This window comes from Rhea americana, unplaced genomic scaffold (genome assembly GCF_003343005.1).
Source record: "Rhea americana isolate MKP2758 unplaced genomic scaffold, rheAme1 scaffold_235, whole genome shotgun sequence".
In the NCBI taxonomy this organism is placed as follows: Eukaryota; Metazoa; Chordata; class Aves; order Rheiformes; family Rheidae; genus Rhea; species Rhea americana.
This window is the reverse complement of record NW_028186352.1, coordinates 109,462-122,952: the sequence shown is the minus strand read 5'-3', so window position 1 is coordinate 122,952 and position 13,491 is coordinate 109,462. Positions and strand designations below refer to the sequence as shown.

Here is a 13,491-nt window from a genome sequence, read left to right as displayed (position 1 = left end):
TTGAGCATCTCTTGAAATCCCATTGAGTTTCAGTGAGCCTCAGGCACTTTTGAAAATGGGACTTGAGCCATGAAGTAGTTTTGAGGATTATATCTGTGCTTTCCTCCACTCCTTGGRCACAGCTCTACTGAGCAGAGTTATAATTAGAAATGAGCATAGGAGCAACAATTATATTGGGCAAATATGAGCTGCAAATCTGTGGTTCTACAAACCTGGCAGATGGGAACCCTCAACCTTCATTTAATTCTTTGCACAAACCCTTGATAATCTAGCTTTGTACAGCAGTAGTGAATGAAAAATTGATACAGTTTAAAGTGAAATATTTCTTCCTTTAAAAATCAGTTTCCTCAGCTGATCATTCAAAATATTGTCCAAGAGATGATTATTTTGTTAACTCCAAAGGCAATGTAAAGAATTTGCACTAGTATGCTATTTAGGTATTCACAAAGTCAGCTGCTGCAAATGATTCTTTGTGCCTGAACTCCTTTTGTCTTGGGGAGAAAGACAGTCATATATTTTTTAAAAAATACTGTGCTTACAAAACTAACAATTCAAAAAGGTTTGGACAGTGCTTGTAGTTTCTTTTAAAAAATAATTGACACRCTTTATAAGAGCTGGAAGATTCTCAGAGAAATATTTAATATTTCTTTTTATTGTCATCATTCAAACACATTTTAGTATGCATCCTTCAAAGTACATTGAGAAAACGCTTAATTTCTTCATGGTCTTTTTTTTGGTACTCTAATTGGAGCTTTTCCTGACTTATCTTTTGTACTATCTGTGAAATCTTTAATGAATTTATCTGCATAGTGTCTGTGTGAAGTGTCTCATTTAGCACCATTCCAGCTGTGACACTGAATAACTTTTTCATCCCTTAATTTCTGAAGTATTCGTGGGTGTTCAGCTAAGGATGCTAATTCTTATCTTCAGTTCTCCTTTTTTTCTGCCTTTTTGGGGTCTTGATCTGTAAACCAAATATTTCTTAAACATTCGTTTAGGAAATGATTTCCCTTTTACAGTTCCTAGCTGTCCTGCACTGTTGTACGCTGTTGCCTCTCCTCAAGGATCGTCTCCCAAGGTTTATCTCGGCCACTCCCTCAATATTGCCTCACGTAATMCCCACCTTCATTATATTCCTCATTCCACTGTATTCATTTCAGAAAGCTTCTTCCTCCGAGAAACCGCAGAGGGCACTGGGGAGAGGTTCCCAAGCCATGCCCAGAGACCAGATGCAGAGGAAACATCCCTGCTCCGTTTGCATGTGTCTGTAGCCAGGGGAACTAAACCACACCATGGAGCCAAAAGGAATATACCCCTTTTGGGGGAAGAAACATTGTATGGGATGTAGTCCAATGCTATCCTGAAGTACTGTAACCCCATGTCACATTTCCAATCCCTGGCCCAATATATAAAGACAATAGAGCATCTCAGTCAAAGTGCTTCAAGAATTTGTAATAACCTGGGCAAAACTGTTTAGTTTTTCCTAAACTTTCTCTACCAGCAAGCCCATTTTTTGAACACTTTGGGCAGCAACACTAACATAATCACCCTGAGACACATGAAATTTCAGTTTGGATGTTTACTGTTCAGCTAAATTATAATCAACCAGAAAGAGGTTCTACTGTGGAAGGTGTCAGGGAAATTTTAATGAAGAGCAACACTTTGCTGTCCTTAACACAGTCCAAGATTATGAAATGTTTGCAATATTCAGCAAGTATTTTAAACATGTATGAACTCTGTTGTTCTCTGTGCCTGGAGGATTAATGGCACTTAAYGACATTATTTATATACTATTCAAATCAATAAAGAATATTCTTGTGTCTGYGGTAGATATCAGTGAGTCCTTCAGGACTGCTAATGCAGCTATGAAGAATTTCACAAATAAGATTCACTCTTTAGGGTTCATGTCTAGCTTTCGGTATGCAACAGTTAAATKCAGATGTTTTAAGAAGTTAGCTAAGACTGGAATGAGTTCAAATGTTGACACAGATTAATAAGAAAAATGCTGTGTTCATTTGAGCTAATTATTTTCTTAGAAGGCATCCATCTGATTTAGTCACTTACACAGCCTCAACTCTTCATTTCTTACCGAATTTCCATGGGGATTCATCTGCAAGTTTAAGTTCRTATGTTTTTAGCAACATAGATTTAATTTGAAAGCTGCATTTGAGCTGTTTCCATGTGAATATTCCACATTAACAGGGAAATGCATTTATTCTAAATTTAAACTGTAACTATAGTAACCAACATTCACTCTGTTTCGGTAGGAAATATGTAAGCCCACTCAGACAGGAGAAAACCTGTTGTGTTAATTATCATTCTATGAAAAATTTGGAGTTTTATTTTAAAAAGTAATTATCAAAAACTAGGCAATCTCACTGTCCAGACCTAAAAATTAARATTTGCAGGAATATATTCTAATATCATTTGTAAGAAATAAAGGAAGATGGAAAAAAGGTCATATTTTGACCAATGTGGAGGATATCATAAACTTTACTTATTTCCTAGCTATTTATTGTCTAATAAAAATAAAATATTGAGCTCTTATAAACAAGCTTTGCAAGATTCAACTTAGATTTCCTTGAGCAATTCATAATCTTCGATGTACTGCATAGAACTACTGTTTCAGTTAAAGGTAAATGATCAAATTTTTGTGCTTGGGCCAGTAAATTCTGTAGATGATTTTGCAGTGGTAGTAAATGTCATTTTTATGGCAATGACTATTTTATTCAAGGTGAGTAAGGAAATGAACAGCTTCTTCCTTTCCTTAGGTTTCATGCCCTGCACCTGGTTTTATTTGGATATGTTTCTGTTTCAGRGAGAGATCATCCTTATTTAAACTGTTCTTGAATTCCTGGCAATAGTATTTAAGCATACTGCATTAAAAGGTTAAATMTGTAATACGTATAGATCCTGTAATAACACTGAACTTTGCAAGTATACTTGTGGCTATATAGTTTTCACGTAGGCAAAATTTCTACAGCATACATTTCAGTATGCTAATAGATTTTAATTTTTATTCAAATATTTTAAAAATAATGCTCATCCATTGAATGATGGAAATTCAATATCTAGTTACGTAATATTTAGGGATGAAAAATGGACATTGAATTATCTAGTCTGATTGCCTTTATAAAAATTCCCCATATTTCTCTCTTTTTCCTCTATACTGAGGGCAGTAATTTGCGTTTGATGGATCTTTCTGAAAGGCAYCTCATCCTGATTTTAAGACAAGACTGTCTCAAGACACATGTTCTCCTTCTAGTTTATTTTGATGGCTAAACATGTTACCCTAGGTAACTAAAAGTTATCCTTTTAGTTATCCCATTACCTGGGCTTGGTGCCAGTGATTTTGCTAAGTTTTTTTCTCTGCAAAAGAGAAATTTTTAGACCTGCCTATATAATATAACAAGTCCTTTCCCAAACTGTATTTATTGAAGTTATGGAAATCAGGATCTAAGCACTTCTGAGGCTCTTCGTTGCAGCATTTCAGCTTTCTTTAAGATATATGGATCCCAGAACTAAATGGACTGGGCCAGGTTATGGATCATATCACACTAGTTCAGGGAATCAGGTCCTAYGATATGGGCTCGTGGGCTGACTAATTGTTCTTAGCTTAGATTAGGAGTGTTAGCAGTCTTTCAAGGCAAATCTCCTTTTTGTACTCTGTAACTGCACATAATTTCAGSCTGCTGGCCAGTCTTGGCAAAGGTATACAGGATTCATTTGTGTTTAATTGAACTTGAAGATGTGCTCCAAGAACTCACCTAGTGCATACATCTGTTAGCAGATGTTCAGTTCATGTGACCACACTGGAACTAGCCCGAAGAACCGCCACCATCACCACGAAAATAAATGTGTGATCTGTGGCTATTGGGTCCTTTCCCATTTGACCATGCTATTGGTAGTGTAGATCAAGTTATATCTGTCTTCAGAATTCACCTACTCCTCATAGCAGTGAGGTTTCCAGTAAAACAAGCAGAAAAGCAAATTCTTCTCATTYTGTTTGCTGGTGCAGGTTTGTAGAGGACACAGTTTAAAAAAGAACACCAATCCAATTCATGATGTGTGTGAGTGGCTGCAAATAGCTCTTTTGCTGCTGAGTATTTGTATATCTCCTCATAAATGCTCTTTTCAGTGAGGCTRCATAGTCTTTTAAGTAATCAAAACTTCTAGCAAATTCTTCTGCACAATTTGAAAATTGTGTTCTAATGGATAGTATACCACCATCTTTTAGAAGAGTATTTAAAAGGCAGTTCTAGATAATATTTTTAAAACTCTATCCTTAAGTAAGGAAAGTAAGTAAGGGGTAACATTTTCAAATGTACTTTAACACATTAGTATTCGTTCTCCAAAGTGAGCTGAGAGCAAACCCATAAAAGAGCTTCAATGTTGTAAGCTCARTATTGCAGAACCTAAGATTTAAACAGTGATCATGTCAAGGGGGCTCTACAAAGCTCTGGACAGACCATCTGCGTGTTTATGGTTAATGCTCTTTTGCTGGTTTGAGGGAATTTGGAAAAACTTAAAATATCTGACTTGTTTGGCAAGGATTGCCAAATAACATATAGGCTACTGGGAGACTTCTAGGTACCTCCTTCCTGTTCAGCTCAGTAAGAAATTCTCTGTTTTTCTGGGAGGTTCAAGGCAAAGGTTTCCAGGTGGCTCAAAACCATAAGGAAAAGGAAAGACTTGCTCCCTTTTCCCATCCCYTCTTCCTATGGTGCTGTGGTGCTTATCCAGCTCATTAAAACCATTAAAATCTATTCAATTTTTACTGGGTTAGTTTTCTGCTATGATGAGGGAACCAATGAGAGGACCCTGCCAGGACCAATGGAAAAATGAGGGGTGAGAAAACAAGCAGGACTGTCCTTTCCAACAACTACAATTTAAATATCATCTCAACCCATCAGGTGAAACTTCCTCCTTTTTACTTTGTATTTGCCATAAGCTTAGACAGCAAGTGCTGATTTTTTGCACTAAGCTGTTCATGACACTGAAATCATTATTTGTTTGAAAATAGATTCAGAAAGGGTTGGATTCATGTTACTTCATTTGGACTATCTRAAAGTTAGTCATTTATATAAGCCAGTGATCAAAGCTCCCTCTGTAGGAAGAAAAGTGCTGCACAGAGGGAAGTTTATTCCACTCTAAAACACATATCTAAAACAACTGAGGTGAAAGGTTTATTCTATCTATGTTTATATTTTATTCTACTCACCACAGAAGAACCCTCAATGTTGCTCATTTTTGGACAGCTTAAGTCAGAGAAGGTGAATCGTACCTTAACGTGCTTTTACTGCAGCTCTGTTTGTGTTGGGAGGGAGTGCAGTTCTGCTGCTGTCAGAAAGCCAAAACTCCTGGAATCTAATCCCATATCTGCCAGCAAATTCTTGCTTGACAGAGTAAATGACTCAATATCTCCCTCTTTCCAATTTGTAAAATTTGTTGTAATGCTCACTTGATGCATGGTAAGCCACCGAAGGTCTTGGGAGATTAGATATCAAATGTATCATCCAAAACACRGCTGTAATCAACATGTAATTCTTTATTTACATTTTCTTTCTCCAGAGTTGAAAGAAAGGAGCGTGCCCGTTTGAAGACGGTGAAATTCAATGCGAAACCAGGTGTAATTGATGCAAAAGGGGTACGTAAATAATGAGACCTTCTCAAGTTACCAGGCTTTCTCTGTTCCTGAAATTTTAAGTCTAATCATTATATATATTTTTGAGCATAGAAAATTTTGCAAGRTATGAAGTGTTCAGATTGTTGCAACCATGACCTGGAGTTCAGTAAACTGTAGAAAGGAGTACTGTATAATATTCTCTCCTGAATAATTAAATATTATTTTTATAATAATACTCATTGACAGTGCATCCTAATTGGAATACACTATGAAAATAAAGAACATTCCGTGATAGTCGCAACTTTCATTAAATTACAATTAGAGAAGATATGACTTTAAAAATCAATGCATATGGATATTTGTTTAATGAAATAGGGCAAGAAATGTACATTCCCTGGCTTCAGAAACTGCTGAACCTCAAATGAAAGGTTGAAAGTTAGARAGTCCTGGATGTAAAATTTAGGTGTCAGATTTTCTGCTCTGAAAGTTGTGACAGACGTTGAACACAGGTGTGTTTCACGACAAATGCAACAGGGCAGCCAACACAAAACATGCCGTACCCTTCCCCCAAGGTTAATTGCACACAACAGCATTACTGCTCTTATCGGTCTGCAGCACTGCTCTCTGGTCGCAAAGAGTCAACAGCTTTAGCTAGTCTTAGGTCTAATATCCTGTATATTGACATATCCAGCTGGCTGGCGAGAGGCACGGCATGAAAAATGCCCAAAGTCCTGGAGAGTGAAGTGTATTTTTCTGCTGAAGGGTTGCTCACATTTGTAACAGTAGTGAATGCTTGACATTGCACGAGCAGGGATTCATTTTTAAAAGAGCACAGCTGACTTGCAGAGGATTTACAAGGCTGGGCTTCAGCAAGCAYCTCTAGAGACAGAGCTTCAGCAGCAGAAAGTCCCGTTTGGTTTCAGAGGATGCAGAGTGGAGGCAAAAGCAGGTGACGTGAGGATGCAGTGAAGGTGCTAGCAAGGGAGAAAACTCCGTGGCTCAGCAGGTCCCTTCCCAACATGCAGCTCCTGTGGTCCTCTGCCTAGTCTGAAATTCTCCTCTCCTCCTGCCTTGTTGTCCCTCTGTAATGGAAATAGTAACACTTTGTTTATCCCAATTTATCCTGGGATTAGCAGGGCAAGAAGTTTCTCTTGCAATATGTACGTACAGTTCCTAGCATAATGGATCCCAAACCTCTTCCTGCCAGCAAATCAGTATTTCAGACTTGCAAATAGTCTCTTTTTACTGCAGAACTATCCCTGAGCTCAGTACAAATGCAGATAACTGCACTGACTGAAACAATTTTTTCCAAATTTATACTAAGTTAGCTGGAATCAGCATGTAGCCTGTGTACATTATTTCCATATGCAAATAGCTTGATATAAAATATATAATGAACAGCGCTGTGAAAGGACATTTTTATCTCATTGTATTTCTGCAGGAGTCAGAGCTGTATTTTTTGATTTGAAAGGACTGCTCTCTGCAATCCTATAAACTAATTTTGCCGTTTGTTTGGGGGGTTAATAAGCTCTATGATATCAAACAAATCTCTTCTTAAATATCTATTTCTTGTGTATAATCAAAGTCTCAGAGAAATAATTCATTCATATAATTAATGGTCTTTATTCAAGTGAGTCTGTCAAAAATTTAATTACCCTTTGATTCCCCTATTTGTTCCATTTTTGTCATGAGTGTAAAATTAATCTTCCCAGACACTCATATCATTGTTTTTTTCAGTATTTAGGAGATTGCATAATTACAGACCAAGACTGTTGTACCCTTCTGGAAACACTTTCTATTGTTAGCATATGCTGAAATATACTTTACTTTACTTAAAAAAATCCCAAATTTTAAAGCCAATTGTTAAAAGATAATGTAGGTTTGTGCTTGAAAGAGCATAAAAGGAAAGTGTTCACATGGAAAACAACATGTTTGTGGACATGTATATGCATTTGTTTTAGCTATCAGCATTTCTATTTATTCTTTTGCTGTTTAAAAGGAGGTGATAGAAGCTTGCTGACTATAAATGTTTTCCTTTTTATAGCTGAAACAAATTCTGTCCACATAAATGTATCTAAGCCCAGTAAGCCTGGAAAAACTCTTCTGTTTGGAAATCAAGCTGAAATTCAGATAGGAATGGGCTTACGTGTGTCCGTTGCACCTTTGTGCTCATACATTCATGACTATGTGGGCAAGAGAGAGATTTGCTGCTGTGCTAATTGACTCGAAAGATGGAAATGGGAGAACAAAGTTTCATGTGTTGCTTTGAGATTTGGCCAGGAGATGTGCATGGAAAATAAAGTGTAGTATAAATCAACTGAATATAGGAAATGCTTTTTTGTACCAGTAAAAGATACATCCTGTAGTGATATTGTATGAGTCGTCTTGCTGACCCAAACCTTTTCTTCCTTTATTGAAGCACTGCTTAAAACCAATAAAGCCACGGCAAATGTTTTACAGGAGGTAATGGCAAAACTTTTTGAGCTATGGTTTGAACATATGTCCTGCCTAGGTATTTTACAGGTTTTAAAATATCTATTGACCTTTTCTCGGTCAATGCTCCTTTTATAATCCCATATTCAGAGATAAAATAGAAAGGCAGTATTGCAGATGTAACATATTTCTAGCTGATTGGCTTCTTGTATCTCACTGAAAAGGTGTTTAAGAGGACTCAGCAATATAGTTGCCAAACCTGTTAGCAAGTATAGTTAAAAGCTAATCTTTCCAAAAGCCCCCAAATTCCTCTTTTTCAAAGCAAATTTAGATGTGTTACCTCATCTAGAAGATAGCCTCATCTTCATTTCACTGGGTTCCTGCAGTCCATGGCTTGTGAAATAAATCTACAAAATTGCAACAGATATGAAAAGAGTGGATGTAGAGCAATTTTTTGCTGTTCCTTGGCACACAAGAATTAGGGTACACCAGTGAAATATTCAGGTCTCAATTTCAAAGCAGGCAATAGATAGTACCATTTCATACAATACATAGTTAAATTCTGATGGTCATCATTACAAGATATTGTTCAAAAAAAATTAATTAAAAACAAGTTTGCTAAGTTTGTAGGCAATGGCTCTAATGGCAGCTATTAAAACTACAGTTCTGTTCCAGAAGCAGAAAAGTTATAAAAGAGGAAAGATCATGTTTCTTAGACTTTTTCATTTAATATTTGTTACTAGACAACTTCAAAAAAAGTTACTGGCCTAACTGGATCTTTAGCTTAAGCTAAAGTGGTTTTCTTTCTGTTACGTTCTGTTTGTCCTGACAAAAAAAAATAAAAAAATTAAAAAAATAAATATTTCTTCAGTTTCAGAGACATGAGGTATAGTATGAGGAGCAAATTAAACAGTCATGCAGCTTATGACATGATAAAAAATTATAATCCTAGATCCTATTAACATTTTTAAGATTTTCAAACTAGTTAACAATGTATGTAATAAGGAAAAGAGTACAAATAATGGTATGAAAAGCAAGTAGTATTTCAAACAAAACTTCTGCTTCCAGCACACTGGCCAAGTTCCATCTCTGACTTGATCCATTTAATTGTAGTAATGAGCTTCACTAGCTTTTCAAATCATTGCTGAACGTGGGTGTAGTATCGAAGTGACCAGTCTGTCTCTCTAGCCCACTCGAGCTGTGTTACGCTACTGCGGTGAAGTGCAGGATTTCCATAACACTGGCTACCTTAGAGCTTTTCCTATATGGGACAATATTCTATATACACTGGGAAATGGCATGTCCCTCTTCAAACATAAAAAAGATAAATGAAAATAAGATAATACAGTCAGTATTTCCTAGAGTATTTGTCATCTCAGYCTGAGGGGTCTATTGCTCTGTGGGTAGTCAGTGGAAAATAGAGCAGACCTAAGACATGCATCAGATATTTATGCTGGAGGAAGCTACCAGAATTATGTGAGCATAAATTTAATTAAAAAGCATGCTTTACGCTACGTTGAACTCAAGATCATATCCCATTTTCAAATGTTCCCTTTTGCTCCAGAAGGAGCAGAATATGTTAGTAACTATAAGCAAGATTATAAATTTGACAAAGCAGTACACTGTACTCTTGATAGTTTCCCCTACCACAGACTTCAAGACATATATGAGTAGCCTTTCCTTTTCTAGTTCTAAAACTTACAGCTCTTGAAGGCTTTTCAGATTTGTTTCGGATTTGTACTGACTCGAAAAGAGTGTCCAATAATGATGACAATATTACTGAAGTGAAAAGAGACTAGCCGATAATCTGCTTTTTTCTTAATTATTGTAATTATAGCCAGCCTTTCAAGTGACAAAAATAGCATCTCTCTTGCTTTTCTCCTTGTCAAATCTTTCTTGACTGTCTACCGAAAATATTTTTATAGTAGATACCATAGCTCGTGGAAAGACCTCCAATCAATACCTGGGTTTGTTTTTAGCATTCGTGGAGGTCGCTTGCTCCCAGAGAAGCATTGCACTGTCTCGAAGCGTAACGTTATGTAAACGCWTTCCCTCCATGTTGTGCACTCTGGCTTCGTTAGATGCATCCCCCTCCGCAGGGTGGGACATGTTTGTAGGAAATGTCCAACTGCCGCAGAAGGGCAGAGGGCACAAGATGAGCAATGAAGGAAAGTTTTGAGGATACACCACAGCCTTTCTGTGGAGCCCCATCACTAGGCAGRTGTTGCAGGAGGGTGCTTGCCCTGACAAGGCTCCTCTGTGGGCTGCTGGATGGGGAGGAGGTGCCTGAACCCCAACAGCAGTCTTTGTAGCTCCAACTCAGATCTACTGAGAAAGGAAATCATGCCATCCCTCCAGAATCTCCTCCAGTAGCTCTGCTGCTTGTCAGCAGCGTGAGCTCGGGGCTGCGACTGGCACCGTATTGCTCCATCAATATCCATTACTTCTTTCTATTCAGTTAGCTCATCATTCACAGTTCCCTTCGTATTCCAGTCAGATCACCTAGATTGCACTCAGCCTGCTCCTTCCTGTCTCTAAAGGCGTTTATTATGACAGTCAGAAACTTGATAGCATTTAATAGTATTTCCTATGACCAGATTCTGTTTACAGATCCCACAGCCCTGCCTGGAGTATAAGGTCATCATCTTGCTTTATTGTTGGTTTAGCAGCATTGCACAGAGGCACGAACGGAAAATGTTAACTTGACGGAGATAGCACATTTTGTATTGCGATGCAAATAAACCCCTCTTCCTACTCAATGCACCTTTTCTCCAAATGTAAAAATCCAGTCATGGTCAAGACTTGATACATATGATAAGTTTGGGCAGTTTATTAACTATTTGAAAAATAATGCCTATTTCCAAACAGTTTACACTCTAATATCTATTCCCAAACAATTCATGCTCTAAGGAGCTTCAATATTTTCAGCCCTGGTTATCAAATTAGAGCAAAATGGGTCTGTAAGGAACCTTAGTCACTCACCCAGTACCTTCCTCATGTTTTGCAGATATTTGTCTAATCTGTTCTTAAAGGCCTGAAACAACAGAAATCCCTTATCCTTCCCAAACAGTCCACTTCAGAGCTTCATTCTCCTCATCATAAGAAATGTAACTGTTTAAACTCCTGCATTTTAAGCCTGTTACTTCTTCTGTTAGTGTATGTGGAGACTAGATTATTTGTCTTCATCTTCGCAAAGCAGAATTTGCAGTCAAAATTGTCCTAATCTCGGGTACGCCGTCTGTGCTTGTGGTTCTCCATGGTAGGTCAAGGCATGTGAGCATAAAGAGGTGATAATCTCAGCTGAATCCCTGCTTCTCAGACACTGGAAAGTATAAAGAGGTATTAGACTACCTAGCCTCTCCCTTGCCAATAAGAGATTATTTCTAACATATATTAGTGGATTACTAGTCTTGTTTTAAATTTTCTACATAAAAAGTTTCAGCATTTCTAGGAAGAAACTTCTGTAGTCCATAATAAGGAAGTTTTTCACATATTSAGTGTATTTCTATCTACTTTTCTCTACACTCCTCTCCTAAAAATTTTGATTTTTTGAACGGATTTTCCAAAGTATTTGGCTCTGTGGCAATAATAGAAGCAGAACAAAATCAGCAATAAGAGCTGATGTTTGAAAGCTCAAAAGCTGCATCTTAGTTGCAAGTTAACTGCTGATTCAGAAAGACKTGTAACACCCACTCACTGGATTACATTTCATGGATGGAGAAAGAGTAGATTCTTTGATGTGTCCAAGAAATTCTTTATWAAATAATCCACTCAATTGCTTAAGCATGACCTTTTTTTCTTATTTCCCTCCAGTCAGTAGCAAAATGGTAGTGAGAAGAGGAATACTGGGTTGAGAATAACTTTTCTGTGCGTGTTGGTGTGTGTTTGTGTATGTGTGCACATATGAAAAGAGAAAGAGAAGGGAAACTATGCCCTCTAAATGTGGTGATCAAAAAATAGCAATAGATACTGAATAAAAGATAATGGATGTATCAAATATTAGAATATGTGGGATCACAATTGGATGATTTACTAAGAAGAGAGGTTGAACATAAATTGAGCAGTACACACCTACCTGCAAGGATTACATGTGGGAGGATTAGTGAAGGGAGGGTAGGCACTGACATACAATTAAACTTTCTATATTTTTGGTAGCAGCCAGATTTATCCCTCCTTACCCACATATGCTGAYTTTTCTTTGTTTTGCAACTTTTTTTTTTAATTCTTTGTCACTATCTACTGGGAATGGCAGCTTGTGCGGTATTCTTCAAAAAAACGTAACACTTACTGGAGTTGGCTATAAATTGGTCTCCGACTGGTATTCCAACCRCTGCCTAGAAACATGGTGAATTGTATAGCTGTAATCTTTCAGAGGTGCAGGTATATATGCCTGGAAACAATGTGCCTAGGAGCACATTGTCTGCACCTRCCTGCACAATCCATCTCTTCCATGTTTTTCCTAGCCTGCCAATACGATAATATTAAAGGAGCAGTCACTGAATAATGCAGCTGCAACATTGCTGTTCTATTCCTGTACTTAAAGCTATTCTTAAAGGTGCTGGGTTAAAGAAAGCAGCACGAATTATAGTCAGTTATCCAGGATAAAAGCAAAAGGATGCAGCAAAATCCAGATGCAGCAAAAGAGTGATCACGTCAGGGAATAGCAAGAGTAAGCTACTCCTCAGGGAAAGAAGGACTGGAACCGAAAGTCCTGCAAGGCAGACCACACAGCAGTCTCACAGATGAAGGGTGCCGTTGCGGGTGGTCCCAGGTCCAAGAGAAGCAGGTCTGATGGCAATAACTAGAGTCAGCCCACAGCCTCGYGATTCCCAGAAAGTCCATTCGTGTCCACAAGTCAAGCCCAAGGTCAAGCCAGGAAGCCAAATCAGCAAAGCAAGAAGTCACGGGCAAGGCGCAAGGCCAGACACAGGCAAACCCACAACACAGCCCTAGCAAGGACCACAGACATGGATCTGCACTTAAACATAGCTCCTGATTGGAGGGTGCGTGGGTTCGGCCCCAGTTTCCACTTCTGGTCACAGCCTGGCCAGGGCAATGGGAACCTGTTGAGCCATGATAGCATAAAATAGATATAAATAGGACATACTACCTTAACTAGCTTGGTAAATAAGGTTCTTTCAAGAACAGAACATATTTAAACAGTCATGGAGAGAGCAAGGACAGAGGTGGACATGATGTGCCATATGTCATACACCCGTAACGCTGTGTCTCTGCCAGGGCTGTTGGGAAAGAGTGAAACTCGAGTAATGCAGCTCCCACCTACCTTCATAAATGTTTGTTTCGAGACTTTATCATACCTGAATGTCCTGCAGATGTACATCCGCCAATGTGATYCCAGCTGAGCTCGTGAATAAACAGGACTGAAGTGATGGTTAATGAGATCTATAATTATCAAAGCACTATAGTTTGGA

General features: G+C 38.0%; 1 protein-coding gene across 1 annotated transcript in view; it reads left to right on the top strand.

Moving 5' to 3' along the window:
- DLG2 (discs large MAGUK scaffold protein 2) overlaps positions 1–13,491 on the top strand; it is a 1,005,691-nt gene that overhangs the window by 955,680 nt on the left and 36,520 nt on the right. Inside the window, exon 22 of the mRNA XM_085306235.1 lies at positions 5,572–5,647. Within this exon, the coding sequence (XP_085162361.1) occupies positions 5,572–5,647 (76 nt within the window). The remainder of the gene's footprint in view (positions 1–5,571; positions 5,648–13,491) is intronic.